Consider the following 21471-nt stretch of genomic DNA (forward strand, 5'->3'; position numbering starts at 1 on the left):
GGCCAAGTGGCAAATCCTGTTGAGTGAATTTGACATTGTCTACATGACTCAGAAAGCAATCAAAGGACATGCACTAGCAGATCACCTTGCTGAAAATCCCGTGGATGGAGAATACGAACCCCTAAAAACATATCCTGATGAAGAGGTATCATTCATAGGAGAAGACATTGCAGAATCCTATGACGGTTGGAGAATGTTTTTCGATGGAGCAGCAAATTTCAAAGGAGTTGGCATAGGAGCATTCCTAGTATCAGAAATTGGTCAGCATTATCCAGTATCTGCCAAGCTCAGGTTCTTGTGCACCAACAACATGGCCAAGTATGAAGCCTGCATCTTAGGGCTCAAGATGGACATTGACATGAAAATCCAAGAGTTTCTAGTAATTGGGGATTCAGACTTGCTTATACATCAGGTCCGAGAAGAATGGGCGACCAAGAACTCTAAGATACTCCCTTATCTACATTATGTGCAGGAGTTGAGAAAGAAGTTCACAAGGATAGAATTCCAGCATGTTCCCAAGGTCCATAATGGATTCGTCGATGCACTGGCTACCCTATCACCCATGATACAACATCCAAACAAGAATTTCATTGATCCCATTCTGGTAAAGATCTATGATCAGCCCGCTTACTGCGCTCATGTTGAGGAAGAAGCAGACGGAAAGCCTTGGTTTCATGATATCAAGGAATATTTGACCAAAGGAGAATACCCAGAACTTGCAAATCCTACTCAGAAACGCACACTTCGGAGGTTGTCTAACAATTTCTTTCACGGCGGAGGAATCCTGTATAGGAGGACTCCTGATTCAGGATTGCTAAGGTGTGTCGATGCAAAGGAAGCATCCAGGCTATTAGAGGAAATTCATGCAGGGACCTGCGGTCCACATATGAATGGCTTTGTTTTAGCAAAGAAAATACTCCGAGCTGATTACATTTGGATGACTATGGAAATAGACTGCATCCAGTATGTCCGAAAGTGCCACCGCTGCCAGATACATGTAGACATGATAAAGGTGCCTCCAAATGAGCTTAATGCAACAAGCTCACCGTGGCCGTTCGCCACTTGGGGAATGGATGTTATCGGACCAATCGAACCTGCCACACCAAACGGACACAGGTTTATCCTAGTAGCAATTGATTATTTCACCAAATGGGTTAAAGCAGCATCTTACAGGGTAGTGACTAAGAAAGTCATGACTGATTTCATTCGCGACCGTATTAGGTGTTGGTTCGGGATTCCAGAGTCAATAATTACTGATAATGGCTCCAACCTCAACAGTGATTTGATGAAATCCATGTGTGAAACGTTCAAAATCATACACAAGAATTCTACAGCTTACAGACCTCAGATGAACAGAGCCGTAGAGGTTGCCAACAAGAATATCAAGAAGATACTAAGGAAAATGATAGAGAAGCATAAGCAGTGGCACGAGAAGCTCTCATTTGCTTTATTGGGATACCGCACCACAGTCCGCACATCAACAGGAGCAACCCCCTATATGCTGGTTTACGGTACAGAGGCAGTTATTCCTGCCGAGGTGGAAATTCCCTCATTAGGAATCATACAGGAAGCAAAGCTAGACGATGCAGAATGGATGAAGAATCGTTACGAGCAGCTAGCTCTTATAGATGGAAAGAGAATGAATGCAGTTTGCGATGGTCAACTTTATCAGAACAGGATGTCCAGAGCCTTCAACAAAAGAGTCAAGCCGAGACAGTTCACACCGGGGCAGCTGGTGTTAAAGAAAATCTTTCCATATCAAGATGAAGCCAAAGGGAAATTCTCTCCCAACTGGCAGGGTCCGTACATGGTTCACCGGGTTCTAACAGGAGGAGCCCTCATACTCACAGAAATGGACGGAGAAGTCTGGCCAAAGTCGATCAATTCAGACGTAGTCAAGCGATACTATGTGTAACCTTTATGCTTTCTTTTATGATGTGATTTAAACTATGCCTGACCTAATTCTCGTTTAAGAGGGGATACGTAGGCAGCCCTATGGGTTTGGTCACAATTCAATCAAATTTCCATTTCCCCCGCTATTGGAAACTGAGGTAGAATTTTGAGGAGGACCCCCAAAATTCCGAAGTCGATTCAAGCCATTTATCATTAACAACCGTCAGGAGCAGCAACCCAATAAACTGAGGCAGAATTTTGAGGAGGACCCTCAAAATTCCGGAGCAAGCGAAGTTGCAATGTCTTGAACCACGTCGCAGTCATCAGTTCATCTAAAGAAAATTATTCTTAATTATGCACTTATGCTATGCTTTTACTAAATCATTCATGTTTATTACTAAAATTGCCTTATTTAGCAACGATACCCCGATGATACGTACAGTATCACCAGATCAAAGCTGAGCAGGTCAAGCAAAGCCAGCGGGGATACGAACTAACCTTTCCCCCTTTACAAACTCACGATTTTTCTTTGCATGCAGGCACTTGAGTTGCAAAATCATCAAATATACTATACGCTCACTCACAAAGTTCAGGAATACAACTCCCCGAACCGTTGCACTTGCTCGCAACTACTATCCGCACAATAGTGTCCCCAACAGGCACAATATCCCCAGCAATCATGATACCGCAATCCGCTATCAGCTAAAAAAACTCTATTGCCATTTTCCATTTTTACTTCCTGCATAAGGATACCATTCTGCCTTCCGAGGTTAAGCTCTACCTCCATCTGCATTCTCTACATTGCATAAGGCTACTATTCTGCCTTCCGAGGTTAAGCTCTACCTCCATCTACATTCTCTGCATTGCATAAGGCTACCATTCTGCCTTCCGAGGTTAAGCTCTGCCTCCATCTGCATTCTCTGCATTGCATAAGGCTACCATTTTGCCTTCCGAGGTTAAGCTCTACCTCCATCTGCATTCTCTGCATTGCATAAGCCTACCATTCTGCCTTTCGAGGTTAAGCTCTACCTCCATCTGCATTCTCTACATTTCATAAGGCTACCATTCTGCCTTCCGAGGTTAAGCTCTACCTCCATCTGCATTCTCCGCATTTCATAAGGCTACCATTCTGCCTTCCGAGGTTAAGCTCTACCTCCATCTTGTATGGCTGAAAGATCGCCACTTCATTTACATCTTGCATGGCTGAAAGATCGCCACTTCATTTACATCTTGCATGGCTGCAAGATCTCCACTTCATTTACATCTTGCATGGCTGAAAGATCGTCACTTCATTTACACCTTGCACGGCTGAAAGGTCGCCACTTCATTTACATCTTGCATGGCTGAACGATCTCCACTTCATTTACATCTTGCATGGCTGAAAGATTGCCACTTCATTTACATCTTGCATGGCTGAAAGATCGCCACTTCATTTACATCCTGCATCGGCTGAAAGATCGCCACTTCATTTACATTTTGCATGGATGAAAGATCGCCACTTCATTTACATCTTGCATTGGCTGAAAGATTGCCACCTACTGCATCTCATAGGTTGAAAGATCGCCAAATCATCCGAAGGCGTCATTGTTCGAAGGCACCATTTTCATAGCCCGAGAACACCATGCCATGGCTTGAGGACCCTTTTTATATTTTGCATATCATTATTCAAAGGCGTCATAGTTCAGAGGCATCATTCTATAGCCCGAGAGCACCATTTCATGGCCTGCGAATCCTTACTATACGCTTCATGGCCTGGGTTGTCATGGTCTAAGGGCGTCATCCTAACCGTCCGAAGACAACATTCATGGCCCGATGGGAACTTGCATCATGTTTAAATTTCCGCACAATACATTGTTTATTAGCAGGTAAACCGGCGAGCAACGACCGTCTCAGCAGGAGCGATCCCGCTCCAGTTCCCGCAGCCCCATTAGGCCTTAACCATCCAGCCCAACCTAAACATTGTGTCCGTTCTTGGAAAACCTCCATGGGCATATTCCGCCGACGGATCCTGGACTACATATGGCCTTATTCCTGTAAGACCAGGGATATGCAGGCAGCTCAGGAGCCAGAACTCAGTCAAATTCTTCAAACCATTCCGTTCGGTCAAAATTAGCCATCATATCTTTACCCGATAACTCTTTCATCCTTCCCGGGTAAAGAGAGGCAGCTGTTGATACCCAATTTTTTTCCTATATATTTTTCATATGCAAAATACTTTCAAAATAGCATACGTATACATATATAAGCATGTCCAAGTGTCTTATTATTTTTCCAATTTTTAAATCAATTTATCGCCTTATTTTATCAGAAAAACCAATAATTATTTCCCAAATTATCATTTTTGGTAACTCCTTTATTCAATTCTCATATTTATACCAAAATATAGCTAATATATTTTTTGCACATTTTTTACAAATTTATTTAGCATTTTAAAGTTAAATTGCATATAATTGCAATTTTAACCTCTTTTAAGATTTAATTGTGTTTATAATTACAAAGTTGATTACAGTATTTTTAATTTAATATTTACATATTATTAATCGATTTAGTATCTTTAATTTGTTTCCAGAAATCATTTTATAATTTTTTATAAAATAAAAAGGGAAAAAGTGGCTATTTAAATACTAGCCCTACCTATTTAAATTTTAGCCCAAATAAACCCCCCCAATCAAACCCAATTTCAATTTCAAATGGACCGGCCCAATTCGTAAACTACCTGCCCCTGATCCAATTAAGTTTAACTCGTCTGGCCCCCCCATTAAATCCAGGTCGTTGATCAAAATGATCAACGGCCACAAACCCTCCTTTCCTTTTTTAATCTACCAACACCCCTTAACCCTAAAGCAGTTCACCTAACCAGCCGCCTCTGAACTCTCAAACACTCTCGAACATTCCCAAACCCTAACCGCCTCTTACCACCACCTCCACCTTGAAACCCACCGAAATCCATGGCTTCTCAGGATATGGGAGTCTTATACTCACCTTCTCTTGCTCCCACGCGCCTGATACCTGAAGATCCGAGGCCTGACCTCGAAGGTTTGAAATACCTCTGTCTATTCAAGGTTCCACAACCATCTCCGGCTTTACTCCGGCGTACCATGGTGGTTTGAGCCTGATTCCGACCTCTCCGACTCAGATCGGTGACCTTTCAAAGCCTATCTTACTTCTAGGGTTCTTTTGAAACCTTAACCCTTCGAGGTTTTCTCCGATTTCCTTAGATTTTTTGTGTATTTTTGCTCTCATTGAGTTTTCAAATAGTTTCCCTAACTTTTCTTTCAAAAATTACTTTCAAACCGCTTCGTTTCCGATCTAGGATTTTCTGAAAATGTTTAAGTGTTTCTCTGACTTTCTCTCCTTTGTCTTTTGTGTTTATTTGCCTCTACTGCATTCTTATCTTCTACTGAGTTTTTACACTCCGTTCTCGTATGTTCTTTTACTGAGTTTTATATACTCCATGCTTGTATGTTCTTCTACCATGTTTTCCATACTATGCTCTCATATGGTTTTCTACTGTGTTCTTCTATTTTTTGTCTTCTACTATGTTCCAGCATGTTTCCCTACTGTATTTTCCTGCTAAGTTCTTAAGTTTCCTTATTTTCCTTCTATTAAGCCCTGTTTAAGTTTTTCTGAAAAATCTCTTAAGCATGTTTCTTTTACTGTTCCAATCAGTGTTTTTCTTTTGAGTGCTTCTACTGTGTTTTGCATGTTACTTTGCTATCATGGTTTTCTCATGAGTTTCTGTTTATGAAAGAAGCATGCAAGAGGTTTCAACTCTGAAACCTCTGAGCCTGTTTCAACTACCTGCCTTCTCATCTCTGTACTTGATTCAATGTGGAAACCCTAGAATTTGGGTGTTCCGCCAAGCCTGATTATGTGATTTTATTGAACTTAGGGTTTATTTCAAAAACCCCTAACTCTTTCAGACCCATTCCTTGCTTTCATATGACTCTAACCTTTTGCTAAACTTTTCTATACTGGATTTTCTACTGACTTTACAATGACACTACAGTCTTCCTTCATGCTTGACATGTTCGTATGCTCCTTAAATATGATAGACTTCCCTTTAAAGTAGCTTTTGAATTTGTGATTAGTTCCTACTTCCCTCTGAATATGGGTCTAATTGATTCCCTTTCCATTGTTTGTTGATTTACCTTAAGTAAAATCCTTCTCCATCTTTTCTGACTTGGTTCATTCATACCAAATCTCAGACCTTGTGATTTACTAGCTGTTAATTGATCTTCTTACCTTATTTGCACAAACCGTGTATTTCAAAACCTTATCCTTAAATAACTTTTTATGTATTTGCCCCTAATTGCATGCTGTGCACAAAGTGCTTACTCAATTTCTTTCCTTAAATGGTTTTCACCCGTTTGAATCTGAATCCCTTAATTAAGGGAAGCCTTATGTAATTGATTGACAATCAGTTCCTTAACTATTTTTCTTGCCTTATTTCTGCCTGATTTTTTACACTATAAAAGGCACGACCCTCTTCACACACTACAACATCAGAATCCTTCTAAAGTCACACTCTCTCTTAATAATATTTTCTTCTTGACTGCATTGTGGCCTATTTAACAAGACTTACTGCTTTCCTTTACTTGTTTCCCTGAAAGCTAGTATGTCCTGATTTAATTCTTAGCACCACAACAATGTGTAATTACTGCTTTTGTATCCATGTTCATCTGCTATTTCTGTATATCTCAGCACTTAAATTAGCATGTTGATTTCCTTATGTGTGTTTTGTTATGAACCCCCACTCCTCTATCACCCCTATGTGTTTTAAGTGGTGACTTAAGGCATGGTAGTGTAAGTTGTTGTCCATGAATTAAGTTTGAACCACTGGGGTCTTGACCTCTAAGCAAATAGGCCAGAGGGTGTGCCAGCATCTCCCATTGCTGGGTATGCCCTTCAGCCCGCTTTTCTGTTGCCTCTTGCCACTTCCCATTCCCCTATACCCTTATGTGTAATGATGTGAACTGCTTCCCTTTTACCTTTTCCCCTTTCAGAATCCTACTTCTGCACTTGCACTCTCTATTAGTCCCTAAGTTTTGCCCCCCTCTTGTGAGCTTTGCCTTGGGACTTCAAGCTCCTTCTGAACTTGGACACCTGAGGGCTGACCCTTCCACACTGTACCATGGCTTAATCCGTGATACATTTGGGTGTAAGCACTGCCCGGAGTTCATATGAGACTCTTAGGGAACTCTGACACACCCCAAATAGGAGAAAGGCTTTGAATATGATCTCTTGGAGTTGATTTACTTCATACTTCAGACAAAAAGTCTGAATCAGGCTCTCCTTGGTTGTACTTTTTAATTTCTGATGTATTTTCTTCTTTACTTTATTTTTCTGGATTGTAATAACTTTGTAATAAACTATTGGGGATGGCTAGTGAAAATGGGGGAATAACTATGTACGTAAAAGGGGTAGATATCCTGCCTATAGGAGTTTATGAATTTTTGCACTCTCATATAGATACCATGTCATAGGAATCTTGCATTCGCGTCTAGATACTATGTCTATAAGAATTTCTGCATTCTCATGTAGATACCATATCTATAGGTATCTTGCATTCTCATGTAGGTACCATGCCTATAGTTTATTTCTGAACTTCTGCATAGCGTATAGATATCCTGCTTATAGGAATTTTTGAATTTCTGCACATCATGTAGATATCCTACCTATAGGTTCTTTCTGAATCTTGCATATGCACTCCTCATCAGGCAAACATGTTCATAGGTCTTAAATAACCAACTGCATTTAGATATCATGTTCATAGGCTTAAACGAAGTACAACATTTAGATGCCATTCCTAAAGGATTTCTGCACTCTTGCTATGTCTGTAAAAAGATTTAAAATCAACAATGCCTAGAAAGCATGCCTATAGGAATTAATAACCAAGTCTGAAATGTCTCACTCGCCTACAAATCTAAAATCATTGTCTAACGTCTGCAGAATTTATGATCTTTTGTCAAAACTCGTCTTTCCTGAATAATTGACAACCTTTTTTTCTAAAATCAGTATACTTCATCTTTTCTGAAATCAGTAGATATCATGCCTATAGGTTTTCGTCTAACACTTAGGCAAGCCATAGGACAGTTCATGAACTGAATCAGATTTTTATCAGCTACAACTAGCAAGCAGGCCTGATCCGGGCTTCTTATCTGAACTATATAATAAATCAATCCACCTCCACCGTTTTAAGTTTTAATCATACCCTAAACAGTACATGCAAGTCATGCTACATTATGCGCTTTCTTTGGTTTAAAAGAGGTCTGTTTAAGCCCTTTTATTTGTTTATATGCTTCTCCAAACTTGTTATATGTTTTTTGTTTGTCGCCCTAGTATTTTACCTTTTGAAACCACAAATAAGCTCAATACCTCCTCCCTCTAGGATTAGTAGTCCCAGGTGCCTCCGGGGCTGATAGGATTGGGGCGGGTAATAGCATGTAATAAGTAAATGAGACCATTCCGCGCTTTAATACCTTAACGGGGTGGGAAAGGGTAGACATGGATATGATGACCACACGATAACATCACATGTAGCCCCTCACTGAGGAGTGATTACCGGATATTGTGTGGGGTGATCCATATTATTAATAAACCTAGGACCCACCTTTCCTTTGTTTTATTTGTTTCTTTTAAATCTTTTTAAACCATTTCTTTTAAGAAAATCACCTTTTTTTAGTTCCTTATTCTTACTTTTGTTTATTTGTAATCATTACGTGAAAATCCTCACTTATTCGAAGCCTTTATTTGCCTATGTGTTATTTGCACTTAAGTCACAATAATAGTTTGGTCGGGAACCACACTAATGGATTCTGAGTGGTGCCTAACACCTTCCCCTTGGGATAATTTCAAGCCCTTACCCAATCTATGGTTACTCAAAACAAACCCCTCCTAGTGTCCTAATGCACTTTAATCATTAGGCGACGGTTCTTCAATTCAAAACCCAATTCCCGAACGGGAACGAGTTGTCTCCCAAATGTCATAAACCCGATTTCGCGAGAAAAAGGGGGCACGACAATTATTGCATCTCATGGACTGAAATATTTCCAATCTATCCAAAGGCATCATAATCTAAAAGGTATCATACTCATAGCCGAAAGACACCATGCCATGGCCTGAGGATCCCTCAAATTTGCATATCATTATTCAAAGGCGTCATGGTTTGGAGGCACCATCTGCATGGCCCGAGAACAACATTTCATGGCCTACAAATCCCTCACTAAACAATTCATGGCCCAGGACGTCATGGCCCAAGGAAGTCATCTTTAACCGTCCAAAGACAACCTTCATGGTCCAAAGAGAATCTTCATCATGTTTAAATTTTCGCACAAATACATGTCGGCAACATCTTTTCATCTGCAGGTGACTAGCAAGCAACTGCAATTCTAGCAGGAGCGACCTCGCTCCAGTTCCTTCAACTGTCTCAAACCTTAACTGCTCACCATAGCCGCTCTTGCATCCTATGTCCGTTCTTGCAATGACTTCATCAGTATATTCTGCTAATAAATCCAGAACTACACATGACCTGATTTTTGTAAAATCAAGGATATGTAGGCAACTCAAGACCAGAGTCCAGCCTCTGTCTTTCAAAACATCAAATCCGGTCAAAATTGGCCATCATTTCTTTACCCGAAAACTCTTTCATTTTTCCCGGGTAAAGAGGGGCAGCTGTTGATACCCAATTTTTTCTCATATATTTTTAATACATAAATATACTTACAAAATAGCACATATGTAGTTATAAGCATGCATAAGTATTTTATAATTTTTCTATAATTTTTAAAAGCTCCAAATTGATTTATTTCTTCTCTTTTTATTTATAAAATTTCCAATAATTATCTTTCAAATTATTTTTGTGGAAATTTAGTCATCTAAATTCTTTATTTATGCCAAATATAGTGTTTAAACCTTTTTAGTGCATTTTTGTAATTATATTTACATTTTTAGGCTAAATTGCACATCTTTGCAATAATAGCCCTACTAATAAATAATTGCATTATTGATGCATAAAATAGTCTTTTATATTTTTAAAATGTTAAACAACTATTTTAAATCATTTTAGTACATGAAAGTATTTCTTAGAAATCACTTATTATTTCTTATAAATTATATAGTATTAAAAATGAATATTTAAAATCTGACCTATTTTTATTTCAATTTCAGCCCCAATCCAACCCCAATACCAGCCCAATTTTTAATTAAAACTACCCAGCCCAAACCCCGAAGACCCGATCCGGCCCCAATAACCTTTAGTCTTGGCCGTTGATCATAAAGATCAACGACCACAAACGACCCTTCCTAAAATAAACAAAAAGACCACCCAAACACTTTCATTCTGCACCACCCGCTACCCTGAAACCCCTCTCCTCTCTCAAACGCTCTGAAACCTAACCCTAATCAAACCTTCCTGACACTCATCTATGGCTATCTCCGATGATTTCTCACCACCCCCATGCCTCCAATGCCCCCCCCCCCACGTTACTCTTGCCATCTCAAGGGTCCTCAAGGGACCAGGGCTAGTTGGCTTGCATTTATGGTCACTTTCTCGCCTGTTTCAGGCCATTCCAGTGTTATTCCAAGTAAGATCGTCATATATTGACTACGATCTATAGGTTTCTATGTATGTTTCTTTACCTCTGTGTCGTTCTCTTCGAAACCCTAATTTATTTTTCTGAAACTCTTAGATCTGTACAGATCTAAGAGGATTTAGACTTGTTTCATGTGAGTTTTACAACAACCTTGAGATTCTTTACAAGAATCATATGATTTTAAGTGATTTTCATCTTTTTTTTTTAAACTAGGATTTCCGGAATTTTTTTTTACAAAATGTTTGATGATTTTTTTAGTGTTGGATCTTCTGCTTCTCATATGTTTTGACTGATATTGTAAGTCTGCTACAACCTTAGCTCGCTTGTACTGAAAGCCCTAATTTTTTGGGGTTCTTTGTTTGGTTTCTGAGTACTGGTACATCTGATTGTGATCTTGCTTTGGGTTCTTGTGAGTTCTCGTGATTTTCTTGTCCTAATATGCTTCTACTAAATTTCTTAGTTCAACCCTTTCACTGATTCTATATGTTTGTGTTTATCCTGACTATTCATGTTAAGACATGTATCTTTCTCCTTGAATTAGTGTCGTTTTAACTATTTGTTTTGTTAAAGTTATGTGTCGAATCCTGACTATTCATGTCTTGCCCGATTTTATATGCTAAACTTGCTGACTCTTTCATGATTTTCTCTTTGATTGAACCCTTGATTATTCTGAATTTCTTATTTCCTGGTTTAATTTGAACACTTTCCCTTAAACTTTCGATTCTTACCTCTTTACTCGATTTGATTGAATTGCTTGCCTTAATTAATTTTCCTTTGCCTTGTTTGTATTTTGTTGATTCTTACTGATTTTTTCCTTAATTGAAACTTCCGTTCATTTACCCCTAATTACCTACTCTATAACCAAACCTTAATTGATTCTTCTACTTAAATACCTAGCATGTTTTTACCGGAGGACTTGCTGATTGATTCCATAAACTTCCCTAATTTTGTACTTAATTGATCTCTTACCTTATTTGTTAAGCTTTTGATTACTATATAAACCCCCTCTTATTTTAACTTCTGAACAACGAACAATAGTTCAAAAATCACTACTCTCTACACTCTAAAAGGTTCTAATTCTGCTCTCTTTGCTACTTGTGATCTTTGCCATTCTAGCCGGCTGCAAGCCAGGGCTGGAAGTTGCACACTACCTTTCTCACATCTTGTGCTTTTCATTCTTTAACTAGAATACTAGGTTCTGCCCCTCTGATATATGTATTGCCTTGATATCCTTGATATCTCTCTGAACTCTGGCATGTCAGAGCTGGCCTTTCCACACTACACCTAAATTAGTTATCATTTGAGAAAAGGTCTAGGTGTGAGCACTGCCCGGGATCTTTGAGGTCCTTGGGGAACTCTGACACACCTAGACATGAAATTGGCTATGGAACTTTGGCATTTGAGGCTATTTGAGGCTTGGGAAGTCATTTGGGCCTACTTCAGGCTCCCTCTAGATTAACTCCTATTTATTTATGTATTTTTATTTAATTCATTAATTTGTAATAATTATTGTAAACAACATTGGGGTGATTAGTGAAAAGGGTGGGTAGTTATATATATGTTGGGTAAATTGGGTAGACATCATGCCTACAGGGTTGTATTAATTCAATGTGTTTGCCATGTTTGCTTTCCTACCACAATATTAGAAACCATGCCTATAGGAATTAAAATCAGCTATAGTAGAAATCATACTTATAGAACTTAAAACCAATTTAGTTAAATAAATCAGTTTAATTTATGTTTGTTCACTCTGAATTGGTTTGATTCAATTAATCTGTCCCCTTCTTTAAATAAGTTTCCAAATACTGCCTTAAATTAGTACCGCTAGCAAGCATGTGTATAGGATCTCAAGTTGTCCGTTTAAAATTGATCATTGTTTTACTGCATTCCTAATAGATATCATGCTTTTAGGACGTCACTGTTATGCGCTTAGGCAAGCCTGTAGGGCGATTAAAACTCTACAACTATAAAATCTGCGTTTGTTATTTAAAATTGCTCACATTCAACAGGTCTAAAATCAGTAGGCAAGCTAATAGGTCTCTGACGCTTGGTCCTAATTCATGTTGTATACTTCCCGCTCACCTAGATATCATGTTCTAAGTTTTATTAAATACCTGCAACAATTGTTTGAGACGTGCACTTGTTTGTTCTGCTTGTGAAGGTAAAAATGTGAGCCATTATTTGTCCTTTCTTTATGTATAGTCCTAATTGTTTTGATTGACACTTACACTTTTCTCCTTTAAATAACTTAGGATGGTCTAGAACTGCCCAAAAGTAGAGGTCCTAAAATACCTCTAGGGCCACAAGGAAGGGACGGGTAGTGCACGCATAGGACATTTTCAAGGTTGCTAGAACGCTTTAGGCTATGACCAAGGGGAGGGAATTGGGTAGTAAGGATATGATGACTACGCGCTAATGTCACGTGTATCCCCTCATTGAGGAGTGATTACCGGGCATTGTGTGGGGTGATCCTGTAGGCTAACCAACCTAGGACCCCTCTTTCCCAAATCCCGATGTTTAAACTTTACTTTTATCTATATTTGCAACTTGTTCAAGTTTTTTCCTCTTGTCTCATTACTTGAATCATACAATGTCCAAAACATGCCTTTATGTGCAAGTATGTGTTTAAACTATTTATTTGTTAAAAGGACTAATTCATAAGTATAAGTTTGGCCGAGACCCACCATTGTGGACCGAGAGGGGTGCCTAACACCTTCCCCTCAAGGTTATTTCGAGCCCTTACCCTAAATCTCTGGTAATGCAAACTAGTCTAAGAGTTAATCGCTCTGGGTGCCCTAACGCACCATAATCCGTAAGGTGGCAACTCTTTAAAAACTCAAATTCCCAAAAAAGAAATGAGTTATTACCCCCCCCCCCCACCATGAACGTCGAAACTCGGACTTCTCTCCATGGAGGGAAAAAGGGGGCGCGACATCCATGATTGTGTCTTGATTTTTATCATTTAATTTGGGAATTTGGGGTGAAAATGGAAGAGAATTGGAGAGTTGATTTTTTGGGATTTGAATGACTAATTGATGTCGGATTTTGATGAATTTGATATGGGCAGACTCATGGGTGAATGGACTTTCTAGTTTTGGAATTTTTATTAGATTCTGAGATGTGGGCCCGGGGACCAGGTTTGAGCCAAATTCGGGACTTTTGGTCTAATTTTCATGTGGAATTAATTCCTTTAGTGTATATTGATGATAATATACCAAATTTGGTTAGATTCGGAGCATTTGGAGGCCGAACCGAGAGGCAAGGTCATCGCGGCTTAGAGTTTCGGCTTGGTTTGAGGTAAGTAACGCTTCCAAGCTTGGTTTTGAGGGTTTGAAACCCCAAACGATGTGTTATGTAATTAATATTGAGGTGACACAAATGCCAAGTGACGGGCGTGTGGGCGTGCACCATGAAAATTGTGGCCTGGTTCATTCTATGGCACCACTTAGTGACTCTTTCTTGTTGATATTTGTGTTGTGATTATATGATTAAGGAAATGAACTGTAAATCATGCTAATTATCATGTTAGGCTTCATGCCAATACTATTGAGACCCGAGTGGTTATTTCTTGCTATCATCTCATTAGTTTCATTGATATTCTGTACTCAATCTTGTTCATGCATATCATATCATGTCTCACTCTGTTGTTGTTATTTGGCACATCATATCATTGTTTCAGGCCAATTTCATGGTATTGTGAGCCCATGTGTGTGAGACTGGAGAGTGATGATTAAGTAAGGCCGAGATCCTAATTATGAGTGACAGTTATAGGATCGGGCTGCATGCTGCAGCAAATTATTGATTATGCCTTCGTTGGCTTGTTTTAGCGCTTGGGCTAAAAGGAGCCCCTTCGGAGTCTATACACCCCAGTGAGCGTTGATGGTATTATTGAGAAATAAATTTCCCTGGACATGGATTTGTTCAAAGCATTGATATATTGAGATGGATTTCTTCACAGGGATGGTTTTCCCTTTTTCCTCGGTACCGAGTGACGTCTAGTCATTGTTGAGCGTGTTCCGAGATGGATTTTCCTGGGCCGGATGGCCATATGCGGCACCGAGTGGTTGAATGTGTATACATATACATACTTGGAGATAGATTTCTCCTCAGGGTTAGATTACCCTTATTCCTCGGTACTGGATGACTTGCAGTCAGCGTTGTATATGTTCTAGGATGGATTTCCCTGGGCCGGGTGGCCATAAGCAGTACCGAGTGGTTAAGCACTTGAGAGTGGAAGCACATGGTGCATTTCATACATTCTGTACATTGACATGTAGAGTTAGCTGAGCTTTATATCTTACATTATTCAGATCTGTATATATTTCATTGTTGAGTTGTATTCCTGAAAGAATAACATGCCTACTTTACTACACAACTTATTTCTATTTTCTGTTGAGATTACGTTCTTCACTACTTACCAGTCCATAGGTTGGACTTGTTACTTACTGAGTTGGTGTACTCACGTTACCCCCTACTCCTTGTGTGCAGATTTAGGTGCTTTCGGTCCCAATGACAGTCATTGATTGAGGTTGCCGGCTTGGGAGATTGTTGAGATATCTGCATGGCATTCGTAGATCTCGACCCTCCTCCTCTATTCTTGTTGTGTTTCAGTTGTATTCAGTAAATGTTGTAGTAGACTATGTTATTTCTCTAGACACTCATGTACTTCGTGATACCCTGGTTTTGGGCGAGCTGAATCGTGTTATGGATTTTGCTTATATTATGAACAATTTATTTTCTTAAATGATAAAAGTACTCTTCCGCAAATGTACTAAATTTTAGTATTGTGGTTAGTTTTTTGTTGAGTTAAGGCTGGCCTAGTTCCACGATAGGCGCCATCACGACGGGTTGAGTTTGGGTCGTGATTAGTTGGTATTAGAGCCTAGGTTACATAAGTCTCACGAGTCATGAACAGGTTTAATAGAGTCTCGCGAATCGTTACAGAGACGTCTGTAATTATCTTCGAGAGGATGCAGAACCTTTAGGAACACATCACATTCTTGAATTCTTATCGTGCGACATTGATTCAGCTTGAAATATATCTCTTTGAATTCCTTCCACGCGTTCATAAGAGCGCATGGGCGCTCGGTATCAGCTGTGCATCGACGACTTGTGATTTCCCGAACGAGGGGCGAGAAGTCGAGAGGACTTGAGGCCGGGCTTTGCCTGTAGCTTGATCACTAAAGTGTCGATTGTATGAGCGTGTACTTTTGGATTTATATGTTCGGTAATGTCCTTATTAGTGGAAGTGATGGCTGGATGACTATGTGGTGAGTATGATGTGACTGCGAGACCTATTCATATGAATTGAATGTGATGAGAAGGGTCTTCTTGAGGTTAGAAAGAATTATTTGGTTCTTGATTTCCATCTTGATTTGATGTATAACCCCGATTTATGGGTGTGTTGAAGGATCTTTTCATGTTGTTTAGTTGTGGAGTCGAGTAGACCTTCATGTTGTGTTATGAGTTCTGACTCAGGAAGATTAAGTGATTGCGTGATGTTTATGAAGGTGGAAGGGTATGAGGAGATGTTAGTTTGAGGTGAAGCAGGTGGGTTATTGATCGAGGCCAAACCTGCACTACTACAAAGTAGCGAGAGTGGTCGAAGCAGCTTTTACCCGAGAAGGTCAGGATCGATTTCCACAGGGAGCTAGATATTGGAATTGAGTTTCTATCTAAATTGGAGTTGCGTAATTGCTCCTTATTGCACTTCTATTCATAATTGGTTTTGATTTTACTTCTAAATTTATACTAGTAGGATGCTAAATTAAGCTAAGAGTAAACTATTGAAGGTTGTCTAAATAGTTAAAAGGCACTAGGGAAGTGACTCTCTCCTAGGTGGATACTTGACAGGTTCTCTAGTCTAAGTCTAGGTTGTCATATTTGGGGATTACGATATAACCATTGCACGACACTTCTCACTCTATACCTCTCGGTAGTTTGAGTGATTTTGGCCTAATTGACTTTCTCAAGACCAATTGGGTATGATAATTTGTGCAAGCAATTGAGGTTCAAGTCGGGTATTACTATCTCTAGGTTTAACCCTTTAATTGGGGCTATCAATCTCTTGAATACGCCCCAATTCCTTGTTGGACTAATTTTCCTAGACTTAGGCTCTCTCTCTCAAGAAGAGCCCAAGTCAAACACTCACAGACATTCAAGCCTTAAAACACAAGACCCATCAATTACCCACACTAGGGTTGAGCCACAACCCTAGATAATGGGTCTAGCTACTCATGATAATAGAAGAAAACAATGAGATAGATGAAGAAAAACCCATAATATTTAATTACTAGCTAAGACTTGAAGATTCAATGATGAAACTATTGTAAAATTACTCAAAATAGTAAAAGAACACTATTCACGAGCACAACTGCTGTCTAGAATACAATTGATGACCTAAAAATGGGAATAGAAACTATTTATACTAGGCTGAATTTTATGGACAAAAATACCCCTGCGGGGGTAGTGCGGACCACGCAAAATCGAGTGCGACCGCACTGAGGCTCTTGGCTGAAACTTCTGCTCTCTGAACTTGGCCACCGCGGACCGCATTGGAAATATTCCCCAAAATCAGCACTCTCTGAACTCCAGCATTGTGAACCGCACAAAATCGAGTGCGGCCGCAATGAAGCCAATGCGGTCCGCATGAAATGCTTTGCGGCCGCATTGCTTGAATGCCTGAAATGAGCATCTCTCTGAACCTCCTCTTTGCGGACCGCACAGAATGGAGTGCGGCCGCATTGGTCCTGTTACACTGTGCTTGGACTTGTTCTGGGTACTTGTGCATGTTTCACTCCTTTTTGAGTTGGTTTTGACGAATTGTCTCCTTGTTGACCAAACCCTGCAATCAAGTACAACATGTAAGCCTTTGGGACTGTTTTGTACATATTTCTAATCAAAATTCAAGTAAGAAGGAGTGTAAAATGCATCATAATCCCTAGTTATCAACTCCCCCAAACTTAAGCTTTTGCTTGTCCTCAAGAAAACAAGATAAGACCCACCCCTTAAGAGTACATCCAAGAAAATTCAGCTAACCTAAAGTGACCTCATCTAGCATTAATTGGGACTAATAATTGCCCTCAATTCAAATGAATCATTAACAGAATTCACTCTTTTAAACACTATAGATTTAGTACGACACAAGAGCATCAAGAGTTGACTCAACACATCAAAGAAACTCTTTCTATTACTTTGGTCATTGTGGAACCCAAACTCACACATCCTCAACTCTCCCTAAGCAAACCTCGCCTTTAGGATTGTAGCACTCAGAACGAGGTTTATGGGAATACACTCATCTCTCTCAAAGAAAATTCACAAGTCCGGCTCTAAGTACCATATGCTTGCTCCTTATGTGAGTCACCACTAATATAAGCTTTATTCAACTTAAGATCATATAGGGCTTTTGTGGAGACATAGTGAAGGCTTTTGATTCAAGATAGGAAATGCTTGGTCTTAGTAGGTTCTATCTTCCCTTTAGCACTTCTTTTGTTTCATTTTGGCACACATTCACTTGACTTTTAAGTCATATCACTTCTTTCTAAGGGGTTAGAGAGACACACTGTCACTCTTTCTTGTTTATTTCAAATCTTTTTCTCCTTTTTTCAACTTTCTACACCATTCATTCTTTACTTTTATTGAATCCCTTCATTCTTTTCTACATTGCTCATTCTTTTTGTCTTTTTGATTTTCTTCCTTTTTCCATTGCCTTTCCTTTTCTTCATTTTGTACCTTTTACTACTATGTTGCAATCCTCGTCTCTCCCCCCAAACTTATGCTTTTACCATGTGCTAAGGAAAGATCGGGTGCCAAGAGAAGGTATTTTTAAAACGGGTAAAGGCTTGTATTGTGTTTCTTGAAAGAAAAAGGTCTATGGCTCAAAAGGGTTGACTAGGGATTTTATCATTGGTAGGCTATGGAAGTGTTCAAGATATCATTCGGATCAAGGAGAGCCTATAATCACATCTTAAGTCAAATTACACTTAGGATTTTGCCTAGACAAACATTCAGGGCAAGTTCTAGACCAATGGCTTAGGACTTGGACTTGTAATTCAAATTCTCACCACACAGGCCATGGGATTGCTAAATACGTAGAGTCAGGGGCCCACAACACCCTTAGCTATGATTTGAGCAACACAATAGTCCCGAAAAACCACTTGATGATTATCGGCCAACACAAGAGTCTCAAGGTCACGACTTTCACCATCATATAAACAACAATTTGTTTTTGACCATAGGATCAAAGGAAAATATGTTAGGCCCAAGTGAAGCTTTGCTTGAGGCACCCTTACCAACTAACTACTAAAAAGCAAAAAGAAAAACAGACTCAAACCCTTAAGAAGGTTGTCATGTCATCCATCATCGGGAAGAGCCACCCGGTTCACACAAATTTCACATTTGGAAAGAACCGTGGCATTAAGAAAATCAAATGCTTATTGAAAAAACTCAAAACAAGAAGCTACGAATATAAAATAAGAAGCTAAGAAAGGAAAAATGTGGAAAGTAACATGAATATATACAAGAGGGGATTTATATACAATAGGGAGAATGAATATATATATAAGAACGTAACTTTATATACAGACCCAAAGTAAAAAGTACGAAAAATGCAATGAAATGATAAAATTATGTACATACCAAAGATAAAAAAATAAAGAAAGCATAAAATACTCTCATATATACAATCATCCAAATATCCAAATAGGACTACCCCCTCAAATGAAAGTTGGCATTGTCCTCAATGCCAACTAACCAAAATAGCACAAAAATAGGGAAGAAAGGGAAAAGAAACTCCCTATGGGCCGTCCGTTTGCATAGGATCTTGAGTCTGGGTCCCTATGTCCTCTATCTGCTCGGGAACCTGTGACGGGCTCCCTGCGATCTGTGGCTCTGCTGGGACCTTTGTCTGGATTTGGACTGAGTCCTAGGGGTGGCTGGAGGAACCTCCCTGCGGGTCTGCCAACTCTATAACCGCATCATCAGAACGAGGAATCACCCTCTTCCTCTTGGGTGGCCTCTCAGACTCCTGCTCTGGCTGGGGCTGGGCCGCTGGCACCGGGTCATGCAATAACAAATCTAAAGGCAGGTGATCTGCCTTCAACCTTTCTACCTCGACCCTTAGCTCCTTCACCGACTCTTTTGAAGCCCAAGTCTTCCTCATTTTCTTCGCCTCTCTAGCAAGCTCCTTCAATGCCTTTCCATGAGAGGCAACGACATCTATGAGCTTTTTCTGGTTGTCCAGAATTTCCTTCAGAGTGTCCTTAACGGACTGTGGGACCTATGGTGGAGGGGGTGCTGACTGGGCTGCCACCATAGTAGATAGTACAAACAACTTAGAAGTAGCTGTCTGTATCCAGTTGTTGATGCTGGCTCAGGTGGTGGGCAGTCAATGGGTATGCAGTAGAGGAGGGTATCTCTAGAGCTGTAGAAGTGGATGGACCTGGATGCATGTCTGCTGAGGTGGAAGGAGGCTGAGTAGAAGCCACTACCACTACTGGTTCTTCAGACTAGCCAGTTGAAGTAGTGGCTTTGCCCTTGTAGTGCTTGCCTTTAGGGTTGTCATCACCCTGTAGGCTGTACCATGAGAAGGGTGCCTTCGCCTTCACTGTAATATCAAATTTCCACTTCTCAACATCTAAGTCCTCCAGGTACATGGTCAGGAAGTTGGGGAAGGGATAAGATCTGTCACCTTCGTTCACCACCCGTGTAATAACCCGGGACATCACATTCCTGATGTTAATCGGGTATCCCATCATGATCGATGCCACCAATATCGCCCGGTGAATAGGGAGTGAGTTGTCATGGGCTGTGGGGTCTAGCCTGCTATACACAAATGTTTTCCACCCTTTAGCTTCAAAGTTTAAAGTTCTCCTCAAAATCTTCACTCCCCCAGTCAACCACTCTGGGGTTGTACCTGGGATTGCCAAGTACTCCGCCAGCCAAGGACGAGCAGCCTCACCCAATGTCATTTTCTCCTAATACAATGCCTCATCCTCCTCCGGGAATCCCAGGTAATCATTTATGATCTTGCCATCAAATTTCACCTTCAAGTTACGCACTTTGGTAACTGTGGTGCCCTTTTTGACGTGGGCCACATTTGTGTAGAACTCCTTCACCAAGTTCTCATTGGCTTCCTCCACATGGCCTATGAAATAGTCTCATCCAGCTCTCTCTCTGAATTGCCTCAACACATTGGGGTTGTGAGGCAAAAAGTCACGGGTGATAAATTTACGCTCAGGTGTCAATTTCCTCTCGGGCCACCACTCTCTGAATTTGTGATAGGCAACCTCACTAACAAATCGGTCCTACCATGCCTTCGGATTTCTGGTCCTTTCTACCCCACCTACTTGGGGTTCACCCCCTTCTACTTCTTCCCCTTCTTCTATGGGTCCCTCTCCGGATAATGAAGGTGTAGGAGAGGTGGAATATTCATTGCCACTACCTACAGTTGAGCCCTCAAATAACTCAAAAGATATGCGCACTGATGCTTGGGTAGTGGGAGAGACTGGAGGTGTATCCCTCAACCTGTTCCTATCCGGCCAGTCTAGAACATACTCTGGCATGGAGCCTGATGATGCCTCCCGGGAAGGCTCATACTCACTCCCTGATTGGTCAATAGCTCTGTCTACAGCTTTTATGAGCCTTCTGGTGTTTTTGATGTTTTGCCGGGCTTGCGGGGTTAATCTTATCATTCCTTGTCCCCTACCCCGGGAGGACTCTCCTCTTCCTGATTGTTTACCACCTTTGCCTCTTGATTTCACCATTGTCTACAAGCAACATTATGTTTTGCCTTGTTAGTATCAATAGAATCAATGAAGTTCACAGTTGTAGGAAAATTATTGCAGACACTCAAAAGTTGCAGACCGAGGACCGCACAAAATGAGGTGCGACCGCAAAGAGGCTACCGTCGACCGTACAAAATCCATTGCGGTCCACAAAGAGATGGGGTTCAGACTACCCACTCTCTGAATCTATGCACCGCGGA

The 21471-nt window shown here is 40.3% G+C and overlaps 1 protein-coding gene across 1 annotated transcript; it reads left to right on the forward strand.

The window, feature by feature from the left end:
- The first annotated feature begins 310 nt into the window (after window positions 1-310).
- On the forward strand, window positions 311-19961 carry LOC138880729 (uncharacterized). The gene is made up of 2 exons (XM_070160902.1): window positions 311-669; window positions 19862-19961. Exons 1-2 carry the CDS (start codon window positions 311-313, stop codon window positions 19959-19961), a joined length of 459 nt encoding a protein of 152 aa, XP_070017003.1.
- The last annotated feature ends 1510 nt before the right edge of the window (window positions 19962-21471 follow it).

Source organism: Nicotiana sylvestris, chromosome 11 (assembly GCF_000393655.2).
Source record: "Nicotiana sylvestris chromosome 11, ASM39365v2, whole genome shotgun sequence".
Taxonomy (NCBI): Eukaryota; Viridiplantae; Streptophyta; class Magnoliopsida; order Solanales; family Solanaceae; genus Nicotiana; species Nicotiana sylvestris.

Bases quoted from the DNA above. Each gene is read 5' to 3' on its own strand.
- LOC138880729 (XM_070160902.1), top strand. From the start codon at position 311: ATGGCCAAGTATGAAGCCTGCATCTTAGGGCTCAAGATGGACATTGAC. The intron at 670-19,861 runs GTTTCATGATAT...ATGCTGGCTCAG, and splicing joins GAAGCAGACGGAAAGCCTTG to GTGGTGGGCAGTCAATGGGT.